Source organism: Myotis myotis, unplaced genomic scaffold (assembly GCF_014108235.1).
Source record: "Myotis myotis isolate mMyoMyo1 unplaced genomic scaffold, mMyoMyo1.p scaffold_m19_p_15, whole genome shotgun sequence".
Lineage (NCBI taxonomy): Eukaryota > Metazoa > Chordata > Mammalia > Chiroptera > Vespertilionidae > Myotis > Myotis myotis.
The window spans coordinates 2001290-2027155 of record NW_023416319.1 but is presented as its reverse complement, the minus strand read 5'-3'; the positions used below and the strand labels follow the sequence as shown (position 1 = coordinate 2027155).

General features: G+C 53.8%; 1 protein-coding gene across 4 annotated transcripts in view; it reads right to left on the bottom strand.

Annotated features, from left to right (window-relative positions):
• PTPRE (protein tyrosine phosphatase receptor type E) overlaps positions 1-25866 on the bottom strand; it is a 103988-nt gene that overhangs the window by 39689 nt on the left and 38433 nt on the right. For 2 of the 4 annotated variants that reach the window (XR_004972077.1, XM_036335674.1), the window contains exon 1: positions 23979-24394. The exons of 1 other annotated variant lie outside the window; for it this stretch is intronic. Coding sequence is in view for 2 of the 3 variants with exons in the window: in XM_036335674.1 (XP_036191567.1) it covers positions 23979-24028 (50 nt within the window). In the remaining variant the exon portion in view is untranslated. Of the gene's footprint in view, positions 1-23978; positions 24398-25866 lie in introns of those variants that run through there. One more of the 4 variants, XM_036335675.1, reaches the window with a different exon arrangement.

Below are 25866 nucleotides of genomic sequence, written 5' to 3'. Positions count from 1 at the left end.
GACAATCCGCACCACCCAATTACAGGAAGTGATGGCAGCGGCGCACCAGAGAGTCCCCTTTGGGAATATTAACAGACAGACACCCTTTACTAGGAGACGCAGGCCTCGTTCATCAGATGGTTTGGTCTCACACTGGGAAACATCCCGGCACTCATGAATGTTTAAAGAAACACTGATTTGATACGGCCAGGAGCCGGTAACAGAGATTTGTTTTGTTCATTCATTCAGCAAATATTTACGGAGTGACTTCTGGACACAGAGCACGAAGGAGGGCTCGCTTAGTCAAGCGTGGACAGGGGATGCGGCTGCCGTGAAGGGATGTCTGCTCCGACAGGGAGACCAGCCCTCCCTGGTGAGAACGTCTGTGGGTCACAGTGGGGGTGGGGAGCGGCTGGCGTCAAACCACTTGAAAGTTTGTTCCATTCCTTGCTTTCAACACAGATTCTGGGTGCTGGGGATTCCACAGGCAGGAAGTGATGCCTCTTCGTGTCCAGCACATCGTAGGTGCGCAGGACGACCCCTGAGTTGAGCAGAAACCCAGATCACTAGCCTGGCTGTGGGAAGACAGCTGGCTGGGCCTCCTTCCTGAGTGTCCAGGTCTCTGCGTTCCTGCCTGGGGGGAGCTTTTCAGCAAAGCAAGCAGGGAGGGCAGCGTTTGGGCGCCTGGGCTCCCGAGTGATGGTGACCTCAGAGCTGTCCCCAGGGTGCTTACTTACTGTCCTAGAACAGCCCTGGCGACTCCCTGGGAGACTCAGGAGGCAGCCAGCCCGGTGCACGAGACACACGTGTTCACACCTGGACCCCTGCACCTTCGGGGCAAGTGTCTTGCCTCTCAGACGCTTTCCTCCTCTGTGATCTGCGGGCTGTGCCTGCGGGGGGGACACAGGTGGCTCCTATGGCCCAGGCTCTGCTCTGAGCTGGTGGGAGGAGCCGCGACAGCCACATTCCTGATGCTCAGGGCGAGGCCTGTTCCTGGCACGTTGGATGCATCTAGACTTGCTGAGCTCCTCCTTGGGCTGGGAACCAACTGCGGTCCCCTTGGGGGTACAGGGTGTCCCCCGGATGCTCAGAGCCCAACGGGGCAGACAGACACGTGACAACGTGCTGTTAGAAAGAGGACGCCCCGAGTGACAGGAATATCCAAGAAGGGGGTTTCGCGTGATGAAAGTATTGTCATTGCACGGTTTGTTTTATGGGCTCAACTTGGACCCGAATTTGGAAGGCGACGCGGGGCGGGGCGGACTCTTGTCTCACGCATGCGCTGTCGCGGGAAACCCGGGAGCAATGCCAGAGAAGACCAGCAGGTGGCGCAGTCGGGAAGCCATAGGATCGTCCACTCACACCTGCTGGGACTGGGCTCCCAGGCCCTAAACCAGCGTGTTCCTAACTCCCACCTCCTCCAGAGGCGGCCCTCCCACCAGCATCTTCCCAGGGTCCCTGCAGAAACGCGGCTGCTGGCGCCTGCACCCCTCCCTCCCCCGCCAAGTACCGACCCCACCCACCAGGACCAATACTAACCATTTCCTTCTCCCTTGGTAGGTGGAAGCACGAGCTAGGAGCTAGCGTGGAAAGGTGCACCAATCCTCCTGACAGGCACCGTCACGCCCGTGTCCCGGCCTGGAGTTGTATTTTCTAACCTGTGGGTCCATGGTCTCCACCCACGTCAAGAAATTCTGCACCCGATGGACTTTGCTGAAGCGAGAGAGAAACTGGAAAGCAAAGAGCATCTCCCATTCAGCATCGGGCGCGGTGCCCAGGGCAGCCTTCTTCCACACACGTGAAAATGAACCGCTGGGGACTCTAACTCCGAGTGTGCAACGCAACGAGGTGCCAGGGCAGCGGGCGCAGGGGGGGCAGCTAATGGCGCGGCAGACGTCCCGACCATGCCTGCTACCACCTGCCTCCCGCGTAACGGATCAGTTATCAGCTGTTTAATAAACCGACTGCTGACAACCGCTACGCTTTGACATTTGCGTTTCGGGAGCCTAAGCTGGGGAGAAAGAAAAGGAGACTGCAGGGCAGGGAGGAGCGGAGGCCAGGAAGTGGGGGGAAGGGGCCATGCACAGCCCTTCCCTGGCGTGGGGACAACACCCGCTGCCCAGGGAGGGAGCAGGTTTTTAAAAAATATATTTTTATTGATGTCAGAGAGGAAGGGAGAGGGAGAGAGAGATAGAAACATCCCTGGTCTCGAGAATCATTGGGGATTTCAATCCTAGTGGGGATTGAGCCAGCAACCTGCCATGTGCCCTTGACCGGAATCGAACCCAGGACCTCCTGGTTCATAGGTCGACACTCAACCACTGGCCCGCCCACTTCACACATCACACCCTGTGGCCCTCACCCCCCAGGAACCTCTGAGAGCTTTGAAGATCAGAGAGGTTATGTCACCTGCCCAAGGCCACACAGCAGGTAAAATGGCAAAGCCTGGACTCAGACCCGGGGATTATTCTGAAACACGGTCAGACTTTTATCAGGACAAACGGGGCAAACATGGGAGTCGGTCTAAACTGGAAAACATTTCGTTTCAGGACGGAGGGACACAATGTTTGTAAATTCCAAAAAGGTACTGAAAATATTTACTTTGGCCCTTCCTCCTCCCCAGAAGACCTGTGCCGCCTGCGTGGGCACAAACGGTGTCAGCATCTGGCGGCCTGGGAGTCCTCATCGTAATTGGGTTTCCCTGGAAACACCCCGCGTCACAAAGCGAGGGCTTAGTGAGTATCTGTTTGACGCATGAGCGAAACGGCCAGGAGCTCTGCCAGGAAGAGCCTGCCTTCAGCTTTCCCCCCACCGACCAACGCCTCTACACACACCTGCTGCATCTCCTTAAATACCTATCAACACAGTCACAGAACCCGTGGCCTTCGAGAATTCCTAGTTCTAAGAAAAGAAAAGGGAGAAAGGAAGATAAGAAACCTCAAAGGAAATGACCGTCATGACCTGCTAGGAAGTCAGGTGAGAAGAACTCAGGGACTAGACCGTGCGCTTCTGAGATTTTCAGTTCTGTTTAGAAATGTTCGGGGCAGGGAAGGGCTGTGAGGCCGGGAAGCTGCATCCCCTCTGAAGTCCCTGTGGGCCAAGAGCCCCCTGTAGCTGAAACCCGAGGACAGGGAGGGGGAGGGAGCGGCAGGAGAGCCCGTTCCTGGTGAAAGAGCGCTTTGTGGCCTGGGCTCAGCTCCCGGTGTCGGCTTTCTCCATCCCTTCATCTGCCGTGACTGCTGACCTCCCCGCTGGATGGCGGGGCCGTTGAACGCGAAGGAAGGGCAGGTGTCTACCCACTCCGCGCAGGGAAGTTTCAAGTGCAAGCTTCAAAGACGAGCAACCTCCTGTTTCTGCTCGGCTCAGACAGCAGGACACGGAGAGTCTTCCAGTCAAAGGCAGGGAAGTCCCTGCGAGGTGCCGAGCCGCAGTCACGCACATAATCCTTGTGCTCTGGTTAGTTCATTTCATTCTGTTTTTAATGCCCTGATTTTCCCAGGGTTCTCCTAGGTCTGTGACATCGCGACCTGGGAACCTGGGGACGCAGGCTCCAGCTGAGGTCAGAACTCCAGAGAGAAGGTGGGTGGACGAGGTGTGGTCTTGGGAGACCCAACGGTGTAATTGCTGCCCCTAAGGCCTTCGGTGGAAAGCGACGGCCAGCCAACTGCAACAGATGCTGCAGGGGGCTGAGCGGCGCCGCCCCCAGTTCATGTTCACCCGGACCCTCACGAGGTGACCTTCTGCCCACGGGTTGTCGCAGGGGTGGCTGTCAACACGAGGTCCTCGTGGACCAGGCAGGACCCTAAATGCAATGCCTGGTGCCCTTATGAGAAGAGAGGCCACGGGTGATACTGTGACTTAGAATCCCCTAGCCGGTGTGGCTCAGTGGATAGAGTCGGCCCACGGACTGAAGGTCACGGGTTCAATTCCAGTCAAGGGCACGTACCTGGGTTGCAGGCTAGATCCCTGGCCCTGGTCGGGGCGTGTGTGGGAGGCAACCAATTGCTGTGTCTCCCTCATGCTTCTCTCTCTCTAAAAATCAATGGAAAAATACCCTCAGGCGGGGATTAACCAAAACCCATGAAGTATCTATTTGATCTTCTTCCCGTTTCTGGCGCAGAGCACCTACATCCCTTGGCGTTTCCTAAGTGATAAGCGCACTGAAAGCATCCTTTGTTTTACTGTCTGGCCTTTGCCCCCGTTCCTGAAACCCTTGTAACGAGCGGGTGACGGAGTGTTTGTTCCAATGAGGAGACTCCGGGTGGCTCCCGGGTGAGGGCGGGTCACCGTCCCCGGGAAGACCCAGCCCTGATGAGGATCGTGGGACTCTCAGCACCACCCGCTATGGCCTCGAGGAGGGAGGAGGCTGCAAATGGAGTCACTGATCCAACATGACTACGCGGCGAATCCTCCATAAACCCCCAGAGTACAGGGTCCGGAGAGCTCCCAGATCACGTGAGCACTTCCATGAGCCGGCGGGTGGCCCCCCCCAACTCCCCCTGGCGCATGCAGCTCCTCTCCGGGCCGCCCATCTGAGTCCTTCATCGCAGCCTTTTATAAACAGAGGGTTTCTGCGAGTTCTGGGAGCCACGCGAGCAAATTAATGGAACCCGAGGAAGGGTTGTGGGAACCTCAGGTCGACAGCCCATCAGTCAAAGCACAGGTGACCAGCTGCCAGGGAGTGGCATCTGAAGTGGGCGGGCCGTCTTGTGGGGCTGAGACCTGACCTGTGGGGTGTGATGCTCTCGCCAGTGGACAGGGTCAGAGTGGAGTTAACTTGTGGGACACCCAGCCGGGGCCGCGGGGGATGGCTCGCTGGGGAAAATGCCCAGACATACGGCGGCCCGCGTGTTGGAGGTGAAGCGCTCTGTGTAAGTAAAGGAGACCTAAGGAGGAAGACAGACTGACCTTTTCCAAGACCCCATGCAAAGACGCCGATGCCCTGACCTCCCACCTCCAGCCTCCCACATGTGGGAGAATAAACGCCTGTGGTTTGAAGTCACCCAGGCTGTGCGTGTGGTTGGCAGCAGCCACAGGAAACCGATGCAGACGCTGAGCTAAGAGAGCTGTGGCGAAATTTCTAGGAGGCCTCTCGTTCCCTGCCCGCCCGTCTTCCCCTTTGTTGACTACGGGATCCTTCCAGAAGCTTGTAGGACCTCCTCCTCCTCATGTCCCACACCCATCGGTCACCACATCATGCCACAGTCTTCGCTCAGACAACCTTCACTCGCTCTGTCTCTTCACCCAAAGTTCAAGGTCTGCTTCGCCTCATGTTGCTGTGCCCAGTACAGCTCCTGGGACACACCCAGGACTGACTAGTGGCAGCCCCATTGCTCCATCATGCTGGCCTGCCCAGCACCTCCCATCGCCCTGCCTCCCATCACACCCCTCCGAGACCCCTGCTCAGGGTGCCCAGGGGCCCCCAGCAAGTCCTCACAGTCTGGTATTTTCTTACCACCTTCGCAAGCTCTGGAACGTCATTCACTCATTTCTCTAAGAAAATCAAATACATGTATCGTATTTAAAAGGAAACTCTCTCAGTAGTGTAAGGAGAGTTTACCAGCATCACTAGCCACCAAGAGAGATGACCCGGACAAGCAACTCAGTGAAGATGGGGAAAGATGAGTTTTGAAATTCTTGCTAACCACTGGCCCTGTGCAAGGCCCCTGGGCGAAAGCCTGCTTGTTTCCTGTTAAAAAGCGACATGAGCAGGTGTTGAGACAGTAAAGACGCGCTAGGGCCAAGCCGAGGGCCTCGCCGAGGGTGAGGATGCCTGGACGAGGATGAAGAAGGGAGGACTTTCTCTGCGTGATGCACGTTTCTTCACCGCTTCGCTCCGGTGCCGCCAAAACCTGAAGGACTTTTGTGCATCAGAGGACACCACCAAAAAAGCAAAAAGATGTACCGTTGGCGAATATTTTCTCCCACTCAGTGGGCCGTCTTTTCATTTTGTTGATGGTTTCCTTCGCTGTGCAAAAGCTTTTTTGTTGGGTGTCGTCCCATTGGTTTATTTTTCCCTTTTGTTTCCCTTGTCCAAGGAAAAACAGCAGAAAAGATATTGCTGTGAGAAACGGAGACTGGACTGCCTATGTTTTCTTCCAGGATTTTTACGGTTCCGTGATTGAAGTCTTTAGTCCATTTTGAGTTTATTCTGGTGTATGGTGCAAGTAGGCGGTCTACTTTCATTATTTTGCAAGTATCTGCCTAATGTTTCCAATACCATTTACTGAATAGACTGTCTTTACCCCACTGTATGTTCTTGCCTCCTTTGACCATGAAGGTATGTTTTTATTTCTGGGCTCTCCATTCTGTCCCATTGATCTATATGCTTGCTTTTATGCCAGGACCATGCTGTTTTGATGACTACGGCCTTATGGTATAGTTTGATATCAAGTAGCATGATTTCTCCAACGTTGTTCTCCTTACTCAAGATCGCTGAGACTGTTTGGGGTCTTTTGTGGTTCAATATAAATGTTCGGAATAGGTATTTGTTCTAGTTCTATGACATATTCCATTGCCATTTTAATAGGAATCTCACTGAATCTATAGATTGCTGTAGGCAGTGTGGACATTTTAATGGTGTTAATTCTTTCTATCCATGAACATGGTATATGCTTCCACTTACTTGTATTGCCTCAGTTTCTTTCTTCACTATCCTATAATTTTCCAAGCACAGGTCTTTTACATCCTTAAATTTATTCCTAGATACCTTTTTTTGTTGTTGTTGCAATTGTAAGTGGGATTATTTTCTTAGTTTCCTTTTCGGATAGCTCATTATTGGTGTATAAAAATGCCACCGATTTCTGAATATTAATTTTGTATCCTGCTACTTTACTGAATTCACTTATCAGTTCCAGTAGTTTTTGGTGGGGTCTTTAGTGTTCTCTAGATAGAGTATCATGTCATCTGCAAATAATGACAGCTTTACTTCCTCCTTTCCAATGTGGATGCCTTTTATTTCTTCTTCTTGTCTGACTGCTGTGGCTAGAACTTCCAGAACTATGTTGAATAAAGGCAGTGAAAGCAGACATCCCTGTCTTGTTCTTAATTTTAAGGAAAGCACTTTTAGTTTTTGCCCATTGAGTAGGATGTTGGCTGTGGGTTTGTCACATGTGGTTTTTACGATATTGAGGTATGTTCCCTCTATTCTCACTTTGCTGAGAGTTTTTATCATAAATGGGTGTTGAATTTTACCAAAAGCACTTTCTGCATCTACTGATATGATCAAGTGATTTTTATCTTTTGTTTTGTGTATGCGATGTGTCACATTTATTGATTTGTGGAACATTGTACCCCAAATTTATATAGAACTTACACAACTCGGCACCAAAAAAACAAATTGACTCAATTTAAAAAATGGGCAAAAAACCTGAATAGACACTTCTCCAAAGAGGACATACAGATGGCCAACAGATGTTTAAAAACATCACTAATCACCAGAGAAATGCAAATTAAAACCACAATGAGCTATCCCCTCACTCTTAAGTACATACCCAAAAGAAGTGAAATCAGGTATTGAAACAAAAACCTGTGCACGGATGTCCGTAGCAGCATTACTCACCGGAGCCCAAAGGCCGGAAACCACCAAAATGTCTAGCAGCTGATGAATGGCCAGCCCACGAACAAGTGGTCTATACACACAACAGGTCTTGTTCAGCTTCGCAAAGAAGGAAGGATCGACACGTGCTGCAGCACGGACACCTCAAACACATGGCTCAGGGGAAGAGACCAGACCAAGTGCCCATGTGCCGTCTGATTCATTGATGGAGAATATCCAGAGTATGTATGTCAACAGAGACAGTGGCAGCCAGGAGCTCGGGGCGGGGGGCAGGGGTGGACCACTTACTGGGTACAGGGTGTTCCTCTGGGTGATGAAAACGTGAAGACAATAGTTGCACAACACTGTGCCTGTGCGAAGCGCCCCTGAACTGTACTCTGGAGCATGGCTCCTACGATGGGATGTGAATTTCACCGCAACAGCGAGAAAGCATCTCAGGACCACAGACTGTGCTTTAGGACAAAAGGCCCCGCCCCCGCCTGGCAGCCAAGACCCTCGCGACGTAATGTCACGGGAAGCGCTGGCTGGGGGCTGCGTGTCAGCGCTGTGCACTCGGTGCTCAATCAATCCCCACGACAACAAGGGATTGGGACCGCTATCACCCTCACCGCACAGATGAGGAAACTGAGTCACACACCTGGGCAGAGGACACAGCCTCCTCCCATGGACCGGGCAGACGCTCTGGCATGGGGGCCGGTGGGGTGTTGGAAATGGTGCTATAGAAGAATAGTCTAGCAGACACGAGGGGCCCCTACACAGGCTTCCCGTGTCTGCACCTCACCCCTTCTGCAGTAATCACTTCTCTGAGGAAGTCCTTGCCTTAGGTTCTGTGGGCCCCGTTGTGCCGAATTACACGGCGGGTGTACGCTGCAGATCCCGCTATTAGCAGTTACGTGGCACGGTGCAGACCGACCAAGTTGGGTCTCATCCCTTTCGCTCTGAGTTGAAGGCACTGGTGGCCCTCCAGCCCTTAGGCCCCAAGTGGACGGAGTAAAAGGTACTTGACTTTCTAGCAAAGTCATTTTACGCCTAAAAGCTGCTTCCCGGCATTCGTGTGCCGCCTTCTACTCCCCTCCCCCCCTTTTTTACACTATTATTAGGTTGAATGTAACAGGGGGTAGTTTTAAAATACCAACCACAGAGCACACCTTTAACATCGACAGCACCGATATATATTTTTAAATATGTTTGCATTGATGTCAGAGAGGAAGGGAGAGGGAGAGGGAGATAGAAACATCAATGATGAGAGGGACTCATGGATCGGCTGCCTCCTGCACGCCCCCTACTGGGGATCGAGCCTGCAACACAGGCCTGTGCCCTGACAAGTGTCTCATCAAACCGTGACCTCCTGGCTCATGTGTGAACGGGCGGTGCCAATATTTTTTAATGCATCAGAAAACACCTGGGAAAGTTTGTTTTCCCAGAGCATGGCTGACGTTTTAAATTGGTTTCCCAAATGACTGCTCTCCTGCGGAATCAGGAGACCAGAGGGAAGAAGTAATGAGGCCGGGGCCTGGGCACGGGCAGGCACACGCCGAGCGCTTTACAAGAGTCACCTCCTCTCGGCCGCTCCGCCCCAGGAGGACAGTCCACCTCACACAGACGGTCACCGTCCCAGGCCTCAGAGGGAAAGGGATGGGCCAGGACTTGAACCTGGTGTCTGAGCCAAAGCCACGCCACTTTTCAGGAGTGTCTGTAGAGAGACAAACATCACACATGAGGTATACTGTCCACTGCCCTCACTGGTGTGGCTCAGTGGATAGGTCGGCCTGTGGAGTTAAGGGTCCCGGTTTGATTCCTGGTCAGGGCACAGGCCTGGGTTGTGGGCTCTCTCCCCGGTGTGGGGCGTGCAGGAGGCAGCCGATGGATGATTCTCTCTCATCACTGATGTTTCTCTCTCTCTCTCCCTCTCCCTTCCTCTCTGAAATCAGTACAAATACACTGAGTGGCCAGATTATGATGCCCACCCCATCAGTACTTCATTGATACTTCCCAAAATGCTGAATATTGAAAACTTCCTAAGCCAATACTCTCAAGGTTTTATTATTATTATTATTTGCATAACTAAGTCACTTCATTGTACTGATGGGGCGGTCATCATAATCTGGTCACTCAGTGTATATTTTTAAAAAGACATATTGTCCACAAATATTACAAAACGAATTGATGTTATGTCTCCCATTGGTTCAGATCACTTATTCAGAAGCAACAGCCTGACCACCTGCCATGTGTCAGGCAGGGTGCCAAGTGGGGCGCCAAGTGGGGCGCCAGGAGCTGGGAAGACAGCGATGAACAGGCGAGGGCACCACCTCCTGCATCCAGGTTCCTGTATCACTGGCTTCTGCCAACCCGCCCACTGTCACGTCTCCCTCCTCGGCACAGTTTCCCATCCCGGGGGGCCCCTGGAATTCAGGGCGGGCCCGACCCCCACTTCTCCTGAAGCATCCTCTTACCCAGGCGCCCTCTTACCTACGCGGTTCCCTTGGGAGCTCTCAGGTGGCCACCTGTATCCAAGCTTCCTGGAAACACTGTCCCCGCCCAGCTCCTGGGACGGCCGCTCCCCCTGCTCCCCAGCACCGCGAGGTCGCACCACAAACAAACAAGGGGGGACAGTCCGGGAACCGAACATCCAGTCTCGATCCCGCTCAGCTCGCGCTCGGCGGACACACCCGCTCCGGTTTTGGAAGCGTAGCCACTGGGGGCACGGCCTGGACGCCCTCTGGGCAGCGCCGGCTGGCAGCCTGCAGACACCGGGCAGGAGGGACCAGCTTCCTCTGCAAAGGGTGCTGATTCACCGGCAGGAACGGGGATGGACCGCGGGACGCCTCTCCAGCCCCGGGTCCTCGGTCATGTTCTCCAATGGGACTCCTTCCCTCAGAGGCCATCAGGCTGCCTCCTGCTGCTCCGCCAACAGGGGGCTGACTTTCCCAGCTTCTCACAGGCCCTCGTTCTGAGGGCGTTCCCACGCTGTCTCCCCAGGGCCCCGCACCCCACCCCCAGCCCCTGCCCAGGGGGCGCCAGGGCCAGGACACAGAAGGCACGTCCTCAGTTTGCCTCCATCACTAGGTGGCTCCTCAGCGGAGGGGGACCGGGATTCGGGGCCTGATGTACAGACGCGGTGCCGGGGTCCAGCCCCAGCGGGTCCAGGGGTCCCCAAAGGTGTAGATGGAGTCGGCGAAGAAGGAATGACATGGGGACAGCGTTCAGTTGATCAGCAGGCTAGCCAGGATCTCCATCCAGGATCTCCAGCCAAGTTCTGGTCTGGATCTCCAGCGAAGTTCTGGTTAGGATCTCCTGCCAGGGTCTGTGTCCATGTTCTCTTGCTAGGTTCTCCAGCCAGGTTCTGTAGCCATGTTCCCTTGCTAGATTCTCCAGCCAGGTTCTGTCCAGGTTCTCCAGCCAGGTTCAGTTACCAGGTTCTAGTCAGGTTCTCTTGCCAATTTCTGTAGTCAGGTTCAGTGCAGGATCTTTTGCCATGTTCTCTCCAGCGAAGTTCTTCTGTCTGTGTAGGTTCCTTCTTCTGAGTTCTGTCTTCTTCGTTCTGTGTTCTGAGTTCTGACTCTTGCTGTCTTGTTGCATCTGTATTTATACCAGTTGATTCAATCCTATCAATCTCTATTACAAAGGTTAGGGCGTTTCTTATCTTCATTCCAGGGAGTAAAGATTATGTAGCTTAAGCATGATTGTTCGTAGTTAAAGTGATTAATTACCCGCCTGGCACTTAGTTAAGAGGTTTTATTCCCTCCCTAACTTCAGGGGAAAATCCCTACCTGGGGAAACAACCTTTCTCAGAGAGGAGACCTTGGTTAAAACACATAGTGCCAAGAAGGTGAGCAAACATATTAAGAACAGTATGCCATATGTGCCAGGTCCCTTGAAACAGCAAGCATGGACTGGCTCCCGGCAAATTCCCCCTTTTTTATTTTTTAAAAGCAGGCATTAAAAAGAAAAACCCCAAATGCTCTCTTGTATCCATTTTAAGAGTAGGATTGGCGCTTTCCGCTATTACCTGAGTCCTGATCTATCACCCCAGGGAGAGCTTGCCAATCCTGCACTTTCCCTGGGTGGAAAGGCGGCAGTGGGGTTAAGGATAAGGCTCCTTGGGCCTACCTCCTCCCATGCCTTTACATTTACCTTTCCGGCACCTTTCCTTCCTCAGAAAAGCATGGACATACTTCTTGTATAAAACATTCTGTCTGACTGGGCATAACCTTAATTCCTCTGCTAGCAAGTATATGAGTTAAGAGATCAATACAGAGTCTTATTTCTTTAGACTCAGATTGGAACATCTTCTTAATCTAAAGATCAATACAGAGTCTTCTTTCCTTGGACTCAATATGGCACATCTTCTCAATCTAAGTTCTGTACTATCCACCTTCTTACCCTACTTATCCTCTATAGGGGGGTCTTCAGTACCCTGGTGGAGTCCTATCCGTCCCGAGTGTGGGGGTTTTCAATGGGGAGGGGGCTTACCTAGGGGAATCCTGTTCCAGGAGTTCCCAAAGGTGTGGACGGAGTCGGCGAAGACTATCCACCCTCTTCCTACGGTGGAGTCCTATCCGTCCCGAGAGTGGGGCTTACCTAGGGGTCCCTGTTCGGGCGCCAGATGCCGGGGTCCAACCCCAGCGGGTCCAGGGGTCCCCAAAGGTGTGGATGGAGTCGGCGAAGAAGGAATGACACGAAGACAGTGTTCAGTTGATCAGCAGCCTAGCCAGGATCTCTAGCCAGGATCTTCAGCCAAGTTCTGGTCTGGATCTCCAGCGAAGTTCTGGTTTGGATCTCCAGCCAGGTTCTGTGTCCATGTTCTCTTGCTAGGTTCTCCAGGTTCTCCAGCCAGGTTCTGTAGCCATGTTCCCTCGCTAGGATCTCCAGCCAGGTTCTGTCCAGGTTCTCCAGCCAGGTTCAGTCACCAGGTTCTAGTCAGGTTCTCTTGCCAATTTCTGTAGTCAGGTTCAGTCCAGGATCTTTTGCCATGTTCTCTCGCTAGGTTCTGTCTCTAGGTTCTGAGGCCACTTTCTGTCCAGGATCTTTTGCCATGTTCTCTCCAGCGAAGTTCTTCTGTCTAGAGAACGTTCTGTGTAGGTTCTGTGCCTAAGTTCCTTCTCTCTTGGTTCCGTATTCTAAGTTCTGTGTCTTGCTGTCTTATTACATCTGTATTTATACCAGTTGATTCAATCCTATCAATCTCTATTACAAAGGTTAGGGCGTTTCTTATCTCCATTCCAGGGAGTAAAGATTATGTAGCTTAAGCATGATTGTTCGTAGTTAAAGTGATTAATTACCCGCCTGGCACTTAGTTAAGAGGTTTTATTCCCTCCCTAACTTCAGGGGAAAATCCCTACCTGGGGAAACAACCTTTCTCAGAGACCTTGGTTAAAACACATAGTGCCAAGAAGGTGAGCAAACATATTAAGAACAGTATGCCATATATGCCAGGTCCCTTGAAACAGCAAGCATGGACCGGCTCCCGGCAAATTCCCCCTTTTTTATTTTTTAAAAGCAGGCATTAAAAAGAAAAACCCCAAATGCTCTCTTGTATCCATTTTAAGAGTAGGATTGGCGCTTTCCGCTATTACCTGAGTCCTGATCTATCACCCCAGGGAGAGCTTGCCAATCCTGCACTTTCCCGGGGTGGAAAGGCTGCAGTGGGGTTAAGGATATGGCTCCTTGGGCCTCCTCCCATGCCTTTACATTTACCTTTCCTTCCTCAGAAAAGCATGGACATACTTCTTGTATAAAACGTTCTGTCTGACTGGGAGCAACCTTAATTCCTCTTCTAGCAAGCATATGTTAAAAGATTAATACAGAGTCTTATTTCTTTAGACTCAGTATGGCACATCTTCTTAATCTAAAGATCAATACAGAGTCTTCTTTCTTTGGACTCAGTATGGCACATCTTCTCAATCTAAGAATCAATACAGAGTCTTCTTTCTTTGGACTCAGTATGGCACATCTTCTCAATCTAAGTTCTGTACTATCCACCTTCTTACCCTACTTATCCTCTATAGAGGGGTCTGTAGCACCCTGGTGGAGTCCTATCCGTCCCGAGTGTGGGGGTTCTCAATGGGGGGGGAGCTTACCTAGGGGAATCCTGTTCCAGGGGTTCCCAAAGGTGTGGACGGAGTCGGCGAAGACTATCCACCCTCTTCCTGCGGTGGAGTCCTATCCGTCCCGAGTGCGGGGGGGCTTACCTAAGGGGTCCCTGTTCGGGCGCCATATGCCGGGGTCCAACCCCAGCGGGTCCAGGGGTCCCCAAAGGTGTGGACGGAGTCGGCGAAGAAGAGATGACATGGAGACAGCGTTCAGTTGATCAGCAGCCTAGCCAGGATCTCTAGCCAGGATCTCCAGCCAAGTTCTGGTCTGGATCTCCAGCGAAGTTCTGGTTAGGATCTCCAGCCAGATTCTGTGTCCATGTTCTCTTGCTAGGTTCTCCAGCCAGGTTCTGTCCAGGTTCTCCAGCCAGGTTCAGTCACCAGGTTCTAGTCAGGTTCTCTTGCCAATTTCTGTAGTCAGGTTCAGTCCAGGATCTTTTGCCATGTTCTCTCGCTAGGTTCTGTCTCTAGGTTCTGATGCCAGTTTCTGTCCAGGAACTTTTGCCATGTTCTCTCCAGCGAAGTTCTTCTGTCTCTAGAGAATGTTCTGTGTAGGTTCTGTGCCTAGGTTCCATCTCTCTTGGTTCCGTATTCTAAGTTCTGTGTCTTGCTGTCTTGTTGCATCTGTATTTATACCAGTTGACTCAATCCTATCAATCTCTATTACAAAGGTTAGGGCGTTTCTTATCTCCATTCCAGGGAGTAAAGATTATGTAGCTTAAGCATGATTGTTCGTAGTTAAAGTGATTAATTACCCGCCTGGCACTTAGTTAAGAGGTTTTATTCCCTCCCTAACTTCAGGGGAAAATCCCTACCTGGGGAAACAACCTTTCTCAGAGACCTTGGTTAAAACACATAGTGCCAAGAAGGTGAGCAAACATTTTAAGAACAGTATGCCATATATGCCAGGTCCCTTGAAACAGCAAGCATGGACCGGCTCCCGGCAACGCGGGAGCCCCCAGAGGAGAAACGGCAAGAAGACGCCGCGGGACCGGGAGCGGGAGGACTTAAATCCCAGGAAATCCAGGGACAACTTCCGAGCTGCACAGGCGGCGCTCTGCAGGGCGGGGGTGAGATACACACGAAGAGGCTCCACGCTGCCTTCCCAGGACCCTCTCCCCAGCGCAGCCGCCCAGGCAGGAGAACACAGCGCCAGACCAGCCTCCTGGGGCCTTCCGACGCCCACACGGAGCCCTCGCATGTTACAGGCGAATGCGATGACGTGTTCCCTGAACATGCAGGGAACATGCATGTTCCTAACAGCAAAGAGTTAACTTTTAGCGGAAACACAACAAAGCAAACATGTGAACTCCAGATCTATCCGGGGTGTTCTATGGGCCCGAACGCATAGGCCCCTTCCAGCTGGGCTCGGAGTGACGAGGGTGCCAGCTTCTTGCCCCGGGCACCGTCACCGCCCAGACACAGGGTCTCAACGCTGCTGAGCCCGTGGGGCAGTGAGCCAAGGGGCTGGGGGCATCCTTCCGGGAACTCGAGCTGCCCGGCCGTCGTTGAGTGAAGGGCCGGAGCGTGTGGGGCCCCCTCCGGGGGAAAGCCTGACATGTGGGGATACACTGGCTAAAAGAGCCCCTTTTCTCACGCAGGCTCCCGGTTTTCTCAGCAGGAAGCCTGCTGCACCGTCGGTTCCAGAAATAACGGGTAGGGGAGCGGTGTCTGAGTTTACCGCGTAGCAGCATTAGCCACGGACAAGTAATCTGAACATCTGCAAACACACGTTCTCCGGCGGACATGGCCGTGGGGTGTGACGCAGCCTCTGGCCACAGCAGCAGCTCGAGAGAGAATGGAGAAAGGGCCGCAGCGGGAGTCCCCCGTCCGGGTGCCGTGTCGGACGCTCGCCAAGCCAGCCTTGCTGGCAAACGCTTCCCAAAACGCCCGGATAATTTGCAGATGAGGTGAGAGATGCACGTCCAAGATTTTGAGCGTGATCTCTTCGATTCAAGAACATTTAGTTTGCTCAGTGGTTAGAGCGCCGGCCCATGGGCCGAAGGGTCTCGGGTTGGATTCCCAGTCAAGGGCACATACCTCGGTTGCTGGCTCGATCCCTGGCCCCCGTCAGGGTGCGTGTGCGGGAGGCAACCAATTGATCTGTCTCTCTCACATCCATGTTTCTCTCTTTCTCTCCCACCACTCTCTCTCTAAAAAATTAAAGTAAAATAAAAAACAAAAATCAATGGGAAAAAATATCCTCGAGTGAGGATAAAAACACACACAAAACATTTAGTTATTGTATTTTAAGCGAAAGAGAAAGTGCTTACCCATTAAATAGCAACTTAAGAAGAGGAAGACATAAAAGCAGCCTGAGTCACTTGCACAAAACCGCTAACCCACCTCCTGCCTGGATGTTCCCAGCTGGCAGTGTAAGCTCACACGCAAACTCGACAAAGAGCGGACCTGCCGTGCCTCGCCCGCACGTTCGGGGAGGAGCAGCATGAGATATGAGCATTTAAAAGCCCTTGGAAAATGCACTTTTCTCACAACCTAAACCAGCGACGGAAGCAACGTTCCTGAAGTGCCCCTTTGCGTCTGTATTCTGCATCCATGCACACCCCCAGAGCCCCAGAGCACGGCTTTTGGGGGGCCCCTAGGTGACCGACTCGTTCAAACCCCTGTGCACAGCACGGAGTCTCGCGGGCGGGTAAGACGGACATTTCCACGCAGGCTGCCGCGGGAAGGCAACGCATTATTTACGTGGCGTTTCCATCGTCACCACCTTCCCAGGCCCGCAGCTGCCGGCCCTCAGGCGATGCCCTTACACGCCAGAGCCCAGCATCCGGGGCAAAGCGATTGGACAGATCGCTCATTTCTAGCTGAAATGCAGACTCGAACGTAAATTTATGATTCGCAGAGGTGGAGTGACTTTTAAAAAATATATTTTTATTGATTTCAGAGAGGAAGCGAGAGGGAGAGAGAGAGAGAAACATCAATGATGAGAGAGAATCACGGATTGGCTGCCTCCTGCACGCCCCCTACTGGGGATCGAGCCTGCAACCCGGGCCTGTGCCCTTGACCGGAATCGAACCCAGAACCCTTCAGTCCATAGGTTGACGTTCTAGCTACTGAACCAAACCAGCACGGCTGTGACTTTTTTATTTTTAATTTCAAATAAATCTGTGAGAAAGGAGGCATACGATCCAGACCGGCTACTGGGAGCCACGCAAGCGGGTCCCTGGCTATTGCTGCCAGCATCCCCGCGGGGCAATCAGAACCCGGGTGCTCTGGGCCCGCGGGGAGGAGGACGGGGGGAGCCACCCAGCACCCGCAAGGGCAAGGGCAACCCCAACCCTGACTCCCCTGGCTCCGTGTTTCGTCTTCAAATATAAGTGACGGCTAATGTTGCACTTTCTAAAGATGCTTTCAAGGCAAAGCTAAGTTGAAATGTAACCTGAATTGAAGAAAATGTAAGGACACCTATTATTAGTGCTTGTCCCCACTGGGGTTTAAAGATAAAATTCTTTTGGCCGGCCCGAGTGGCTCAGTGGTTGAGTGTCAACCTATGAACCAGGAGGCCAGGGTTCAATTCCCAGTCAGGGCACAGGCCCGGGTTGTGGGTTTGATCCCCAGTAGGGGGTGTGCAGGAGGCAGCTGATCCATGATTCTCTCTCATCGTTGATGTTTCTCTCTCCCTCTCCCTCTCCCTTCCTCTCTGACATCAATAACACACACACACACACACACACACACACACACAGATAAAAGTCTTTTATTCTTGTTTTTCCTACTCCGCAGAAGAGCCATTCTATTTCTGGCAAGGCTGCTGCTTGGGAGTGTGGAAGTCTCATATCAAAAACACCTGTTTCCTTTTTTCCCACGGCGCTTCCTAAAACATAAAGGGAAACGTACCCCAAGTTCTACGCTCAGGCCTGCTCTCCCCGCCCTGCAGCCCGCAGCTGCCTCTCTACCAGTTCTCCGTCTCTCGGGGCAAAGCGGGAGGTCCTCGACAGCGCCTTTAGTTCGCGTTCAGTGGGTCGAACATCGCGGCAGCGTGGACGCGGCTAGCGGTGCAGGCACCACACAGGGGCCCCGGGCAGACAGACTCGGCGTCAAGTGTGTCCGAGGCAGGCGGGCCTGGAGCGCAGCTGGCGGCAACGCCTGCCTTCGTGTGTGTTTAACGCCATCCGTCCCGCACCAGCCCCAGGCTCTGGCGCCCTCGCTGTCCTAGACTCTGAAGTGCGGTGTCCCGGGCACTTGCCTTGTGCTGAGGACGGTGCTGGGAGAGAGGCACTTCCTGTCGTTTCTGCCTCCAGGGAAGAGGCACCAGCAACGTCCCAGAGACGGTCCTGTGTGGCGGGACCTCTGCGCGGCTCCCAGCGGCTCCTGGGCCCGACGATGCCGGTGAGGCATCACCCTCCGGTGAGGATTGAAAAACAAAACTAGACAGTGGGTCACAGCAGCTCCTCCAGGCGCCGCCTCCCTGCTCGGTGACGTCGATGGTCACGTCAGTTGTCTGCAAATCCCTTACTTTTCTCAAGACGTTGCTTCTCATTCATTTCCTGGTGAAGAGGAATTTCTGAAACAATCACCGAAAACCATCTCTGCTGCAGACGGCCGACAAGCTCGCCTGCAACGGGCTCTGAGATCTCTTCGTCCCCCTCCCTGCCTCCCGCCACCCCCCCCTCCCCGCCGGGGCCATTATTCCCCCGTTGCCATGGTGATGCTGCAGCATTGCTGCCCTGTTCCACTGGGTCCCACAGCAGCACCTCCATCGAACCATTTGCCCCCGAACACAAACACCTGGCCATGCTAAACTTCGTCAGTGAACTCTTAGCTTCCTTCCCCAGTGGTGATGTACAGAGCGATTTTTCTGTTATTGATTTCAGGGAGGAAGAGATAGAAACATCAGCGATGAGAGAGACTCATCCATCAGCTGGCTGCCTTCATCGGCTGCCTCCTGCACGCCCCACACTGGGGATCAAGCCCGCAACCCGGGCATGTGCCCTGATGGGCAATCGAACCGTGACTTTCTGGTTCATGGGTCACTAGCAACACCAGCCAGCTGTACAGTGATTTAGAACAAGAAGAGACATCTTAAAAAACCTTCATTTATTCCCTTTCCTTAACTTTAGGGGAGTTTCTTACTATGTCCAATGGCTTGAGAAACAATTTTTTACAAAACGTAAAAGTAAGAGGCCTGGAAGTGAGGAACTGAACGCATTCACCGTTGAGAGTTCACTTGAACTGACCATTTTCAAAGCAACAGCATAGTTCTATTTTGCTTTTAATTTGTGAGTAGTGTACACACACACACACACACACACACATAAATGCACTTATACTAATTCCTGAGGTCTCCAACTTGTGAAGTCTGGATTAAAAATAAAAGACAGATGCCCTCGCTGGTTTGGCTCAGTGGTTAGTGTCGGCCCTAGGACTGAAGGGTCACAAGTTCGACTCCTGGTCAAGGGCACGCACCTCGGTTGCAGGCTGGATCCCCGGCTCAGGTCTGGCACGTGCAGGAGGCAACCAATTGATGTGTCTCTCTCACATCCATGTTTCTCTCTCTCTCTCCCCCCAACTCCCTTCATTCTCTCTGATCAACGGGAAAATATCCTCAGGTGAGGATTAAACATGAAACCAGACAGACACTGTCCATTGGCGTCCTCAGGCTCCAGGCCTGGTTTCCTAAGGGCTGGACCAGTCGGGTGCTGACCTCGCCCTGAACTCCAGGAGGCCGGTCCCCTGAGGTTCGAGCCTTTGCGTCCGGGTGGTGAGATGGTGTCCAGCCCTTAACAGCCAGCACTGGAGGAGGGACGTGGAGGATCACCTCACGGCAGGTGGCAGCCCGTGGAGCGCGTGGCTTCATGGCCTCACCTTCCGAGCACACGCAAGCTGACGTGGACACTGGGGCCAGCGGCCGGCTGTCCCCAGCGCCTGCCGCACACGGTCCCGAGGGCTGGCCTGGCTCCCGGGGAGCCGGCGCCCACAAAAGGGGACTAGCCACCTGGACTGGACTGCAGAGGCCGCTCCTTGGAAAAGGAGGGTCATTTACGAACACCCAAGGTCAAGGAAATGACCGATCCACGTGTGGCCCAATTAATGGCGTGAACCTGAGCTGGGGGCTCGCGGCCCGCGCCCTCCGGTCTTTGCTCTGTCCCCGTATTTGCTTGGCTTTTGCTTTGTTTTCTTGTTTCTCTTTCTTCTTTGCTCCCCACGATGAAGACTGCCAGGCTGGGCGAGGAGGAGTGTTGTTGTCTCAGGGACTGAAAGGGAGATTTCTATGCGGAGGAAGGAATGCCGTGCCCGTGGGAGCCTCGGCCACCGGCCGCCAGCACCAATAGGCACCCGCTCACAGCACCCACTCCCAGAGAGGGGGGTGCCGGGCAGTTAGGGCCTCCTGACCCCGGGGTCACCCTTCACTCTCACCCCGCTCCTCTGCAGACCCTATTGTTTCTACCAGGCTGACTCCATGGAGCAGGCCGCCTCCCTGCCGCCCCCCCGACACCATTCCTGTTGTGCTCTGACTTGCACCATCTCCTGCCCCACGGGACCGCTCCGGCCTCTGCATGCACGCCCATCGTCCGGGTGGTCTGAGCCAGGCTGGGCGGGACGGGTCACTGGCCTGATGGATGGCCGCTCCCCTCCCTCCTCTGAGGGACGGGCTGAGGTGAGGGGACGCAGAAGTGGGCCTGAGATGAGCTACGGCTCCGGGAGCAAAGGCGACCCCTGGGGGCAACTGTCAAACGAGACTGTGCCTCAGACCCCAGCTGGGCGGACAGCGCCACTCAGAGTAAACAGAGCGGCCGGGAGGAAGCGTGACACACACGGTGTGGACACTGGTTATGTTCCCGGGCTTCCGCTGGGGAAACGACCCACGGCTTGCCGTGACAGGAAAAAACTTTACAAAAATTACACAACTTTCAAAGCCATCTCGGTAGAAAGCAACATTGGGGGGGTTGATGGGGCACAGGCTCCTCCAGGGAGAACACGGGGGTCGCGGGATGAGACCATCACTGCCATTTCCTAAGAGCCTGGGAACGTCCCCACAGCCCCGCCCCACACGCTAGGAGGACTGCAGTGCTCCGGTTATGATCAAAAATAATTCTTTAAAGGAAACAGGACTTGCCCGGCTGCTGTGGCTCGTGAACCAGCTCACGTTCGATTCCCGGTCGGGGCACAGGCCCGGGGTGTAGGCTCCGTCCCCCGTGTGGGGCGTGCAGGAGGCAGCAATGGATGATCCTCTCACATCACGGATGTTCCCATCTCTCTCTCCCTCTCCCTTCCTCTCTGAAATCAATAAAAATGTATCTTAAAAAAATAAAGGAAACATGACTCAATCCTCAGCTCAGAAACATACAGCCCTGGATAGTGACTCACTCATCAAAAATTAAATAAATCCGCCCACGACGGGAAACTGCATCCCAGAACGTCAGGTGGCATCGCCCTGGAAGGAAGCAACCGCGGGCCCTGGAAACGGCGAGGATTCTGAATGGATCCCGCTCCCACCGCGAGCCCCCGGGCCGACTCCCTCCCAGCCACGCTCGAGCCGGCCTGTCTTTCACGGAGAGCTCCCAGGAAGAGGGGGGCGGACACTGGGGGTTTCCATGGTTTCTGACCAGATGAAGAGATCTGCCTTCCCGGGAGCCACTTCTTCATGTCAAGGACACCCTCCCAGTCCCCCAGACCCCCCCCCCCCCGCCCCTGCCCGCAGGGACCTCAGAACAGTGGGCAAAGCGCCTTCGCTCCATTTACTGATGCGCCTGCTCACATGTTAACATCAAAGCCCGTGGCCCCCCGCCATCCCTGCCTGCCACATCCCGGAAAGGGTACCACGGCCTTTCAAAACCCTTTCCCTTAGCCAAACCCTCCTCCATCGCTTCCTGCCTCTTGTGGAAGGTGTGCGCAAGCACCGGCATCTAAGAAACAGCAGCGAGAAAACGCCCCAGGCGGCTTTCCAAGTGGAGAGTTCAAAAGAGGGACGGTCCACGGACACACGGCACCCCACGAGGGAAGGCGGCGGCACACGGCCCCGGGCACGCCACACACACAGCCGTGGCCGCGCCGGGGGCATTTCTGCTGTGACCTCAACACCAAGAGACGCATCGCCCGGGGCCACAGAGCTCGGTGCCGTGAAGAGACCTTTACATACTCGCACCGCCTTTTACTTTAGAGCCAGAAGGTGTGACTCGGGACGGTCTACGTCGTTCAGCGCTGGAGAGCGGAGCCCTGTTTCTGTCCACGGCTTTTTCCAGGCTCCTCTCGGAAACACGCAATCAGAACTGGGATCGCGACCTCATTTCTCAAGAGCTTGCACAGCCCCGAGCCTGCGGGGTCAGCGCCGGGCGGGCGGGCGGGCGCACGGACCGGCCGCGGGCCAGGCGGCGGGAAGGAAGCCTGCGAGTGTGTGGAGAGAGATAGAGGCTGGACTGGTCAGCAGATCGCACGCGGAAATAGTAGGGAAGCCTGGCCAAGATCAACGCGGGGAATCGGGAAATTGTTCCAAAATACAGCTGTCTGCCAGCGAACCGCGAGCAGAAGAGTCCACGGGACATGCTCTTTTTTGTGAGCGAGCTCTCGGCCTTGAAAAGCTGCAAAGTCATACTTTTCATAAAGGAAGTTTTATTTTCTTCTGGCTGGCGGGCACCTCCCCTTCGGTGGAGGGAGGAGAGGCCCCGGCGCAGCGCAGGGACCCCCAGCCCACAGCCCCCCTGCCTGTGTTCCCGCCGTTCGGGCGGAGGTGAGACGTGCAAGCACACAGCCCCCGGGCGCCGCTGCGGCCCAAACCAGACCGTGAGCTTCCGCGGCTCTGTACTGTCATGTGCTCTACCTGCCGCGTGGGGCCACGAACTCGTCTATCTTTCAGGCATAAGGCCTTCCATGGAAGTTATCTGGGAAAACAGGAAAGAGATCAAGTCCTGTTTTTGGTGACTAAATATTTCCACCAACATGGCGTCTTTAAAACATTAATTTCTCTGCAGCAGCACGGGAACACGGGAGCTTTAAAGAAGTGCCATTTCTGATAGCAGATCAATCTTCATAGGGTTGTCTGAACTCATTTGAATACGTCAACATGTGGCTTTTACGTTGTTAGAATTCAGTAAGCCCCATCATAAAATAACACAAATGCAAGTTTTGTTTGTTTTTTTGTTGTTTTGTTTTTTCTTATTCTCACTTCTATTCAAAACAAAGAGAAGAAAAGCAACTCAGGGAATCCATCATGCAACTGGCTTTTGTTCAGTAATTCCACAGGGGTCTTCCCTTTCCCCACGTTTAAATACTTTACCCTAAACTCTGCATCATAATAAGCAAGTTTAAAAAATACATATACATATGTATATTTGTATTAATTTCACACAGGAAAGGAGAGGGAGAGACAGAAACATCAATGATGAGAGAATCATGGATCGGCTGCCTCCTGCACACCCCCCACTGGGGATCGAGCCCACAACCTGGGCCTGTGCCCTGACTAGGAATCGAACCGTGACTTCTTGATTCATAGGTCAACTCTCAACCACTGAGCCACACTGGCTGGGCCTAATAAGCAGTTTTAAAAAGTCATTTCCAATCAGCAGTTTGAAGCCGAACGCATCTCATATCCTTGGCTCAGTGTCCCGATGCACACAGGGACGCCCCCAGCGGATGGGGCAGGAGCTGGGGCGAGCCCCCGTAGCCATGGGGATCGGCTCACTCACCTTCCCTTTGCCACTGATTCCCGAGCCCGTGGCTCGGTGGGTCTGAGAAGCCTTTCTGTGACTCACACTGAAAAGGTTCTATCAATCCCTGCCCTCATGCTGGGTGGATGATGCCGCCTCCTGGGGGTCCGCCGGGCCTGCAGCTGACAGACACCATCTGCTCCTACAAGGTGAGGACAGCCTTGCACCCAGCACGCGGGCCCCACCTCGTGGCCCTGAACACAGGCTCCCGGGCGACCAGCTCCCTGCCCTCTGCCCTGGCACCTCCCCCTTTCTCACCAGGTCCCAGGAACCACATGCCTCTTCCCAAGTCCTGTTGTTGGGACAATGGGAGGGCGGTCTGGGTGATAAAATAGGAAATGTCCGCTTCGCAGGGGTGGGGGCTGATGTGCGCGGCCGGCCCAGGGCCCCACAATGGTCGGGGACTGTTTTCCTCTGAGGCGGGCCTGCCCTCGGGTTCCTGGCGGCCTGACAGCCAGCAGCCCAGGCACTGCCTGGTGGAGCTGGGACCACAGGGTTTCCTGCGGCCAAGCCCAGATTTCCTGCCAGGGCTGGGCGAGGTTCACCCGCTGCCGCCTGCCAATTTCTCCCTTCCCCAGAGCTTCCCCCGCATCCTGGAGCCCAGGTCTAAATGCCTTAGGGGTGTTACCACTGCAACCCCAACGTAAACCCTCACAAGACAGCTCTCCTCGAGCTTCCCTTTACCTCTCGTGCTCCTGGGGCGGCCCCGGGGAGCCATCCTGGCCGGCGACCATCCATGTTTTCCTGCCTGTGGCTGCCAGGGGGTCTCTGGAAGGAGGATTCCTCCAGCTCTGGGCTGGGCCTGCTGGGAGCTGGGGCCGGGCGTGGGTTTATATCGGGAAGCTGTGTCCTGTGCCTCCGGAGGGGAAACTGTGACGCCCCAGCCCAGGCCCTTGGTGCCTGACCAACCATTACGCAGCAGACTCCTTTCGGGAAACTTCTGGAAGAATGCGGGACTTTCCTGGGGGCGGGATGGAAGTGGAAGTAAAAGGCTGAGTCTGTCTGTCACCGGCAGCTCCAGAAACATCCTTCTAGGTGGCTGGCGGCTTCCTTCTCACCCAGTCTCCAGGCGGCTCCCTGCTCTGGTGGGAGAAAGGCTTTTTGCTCAGAAAGGAAACCGTGGGATCCAAGGATGCTAATAAAAGCCCAGGCACCGGCAAAGGAAGGAAGCGGGAGCCGGATGTCGTGCGAGTCGTCAGATCTTCGGGGCTGCGCGCATCCCGCGGGTTTCTGCAGACTCAGCGCAGACGTGGAGCGCGGTCGGTGGGTCAGCAGGAACGAGCCGGCCGGGGCGGGCGGGGACCGAGTGGGCCCCCGGCTGCTGCAGAACACGCTTCGTTGAAAAACTTCCAGATTCTTTTTTATTTATTTTTTTTGGTCCGGCCATGGTGGGCACTCAGACCAACTCCACGGAAGAAAAATGACTCAGGACAAAAGCCACACGCGTTGAAACGGGTGGGGGAGTAAGCGTGGAGCGGCCGGAGGACAAGGCTGGCGAATGAACATTCCTGGTTGAGTCTAAAATCGAATTCAGTGTTATTTAACAGTCGCCCTTAATTTAGTTTTCTCTTATTCCCTCCGTACTTCCATGAACCAAAGGGAAATAGTCAAGATACCCTTTGGAATGACAATGTAGCGCCTCGGACAGCCCAGAGCACATATTCAAACCTTAATTCTGTGCCTTCCCTACGGTCTTGATTCTGAAGTTCCATCGCATTATTTAAATACCATGCAACCGAGAGCCTCCGACTAGCAAGCAGTCTCCCCGTGAGGGAACTGTAGTCAGATCAGATGATGGGTAAGAAATATAGCACTACTTCTGAAGTTTATATTTAAATACAGATTTTTTTTTTTTTAAAAAAAGAAAATGATGAGGATGAGTGGCTGTGCTAAAAAGACGCCTCTGAATCCAGCTTAACTGGGAAAATGTTTGACTCTTTAAAAAAATTCAATTATTAGCATAGTACTGGTTTATTGAATGAAAGAGGAGGAATAATGGCTAGGAAGGGAAAGCCCTATTGCTACCCATGGAGTCCCGGCATGCACACCGCTACCCAGGTAAACGCCGTCTTTTAAAAGTTGAAAGCAACTGCCACACTTTCGCGGTGATGTTAATAATAGCAATGCTGCGTGCTTACTTTGAGTCACCGCACTTCAATGTCACAATAATCCTAGGAAGTGATGATTGACAGGTGGGAGGGACGGAGGAGGGCACAGTTTGTGGGCTCCCTCTGCAGCCAGCCCCCCACGTGGGGACAATATCCATCCTCAGGACACTTACCTTCTCCCGTCCTGCTCAGGGTGAGCTATTTCTTATTTTATTAATTTCAGAGAGAGAGGAGGGGAGAGAAAGAGAGAGAGAGAAACATCAACGATGAGAGAGCATCATGGACTGGCTGCCTCCTTCACATCCCCTACTGGGGACTGAGCCCTCGACCCAGGCATGTGTCCTGACCGGGAATCGAACCTGGTTTGTGGGTCGATGCTCAACCACCGAGCCACCAGCCAGGCCAGGGTGAGCTATCTGACTCAGAAGCAAGTTTCTAATTCCACAAATTAGAAATAAATTCTT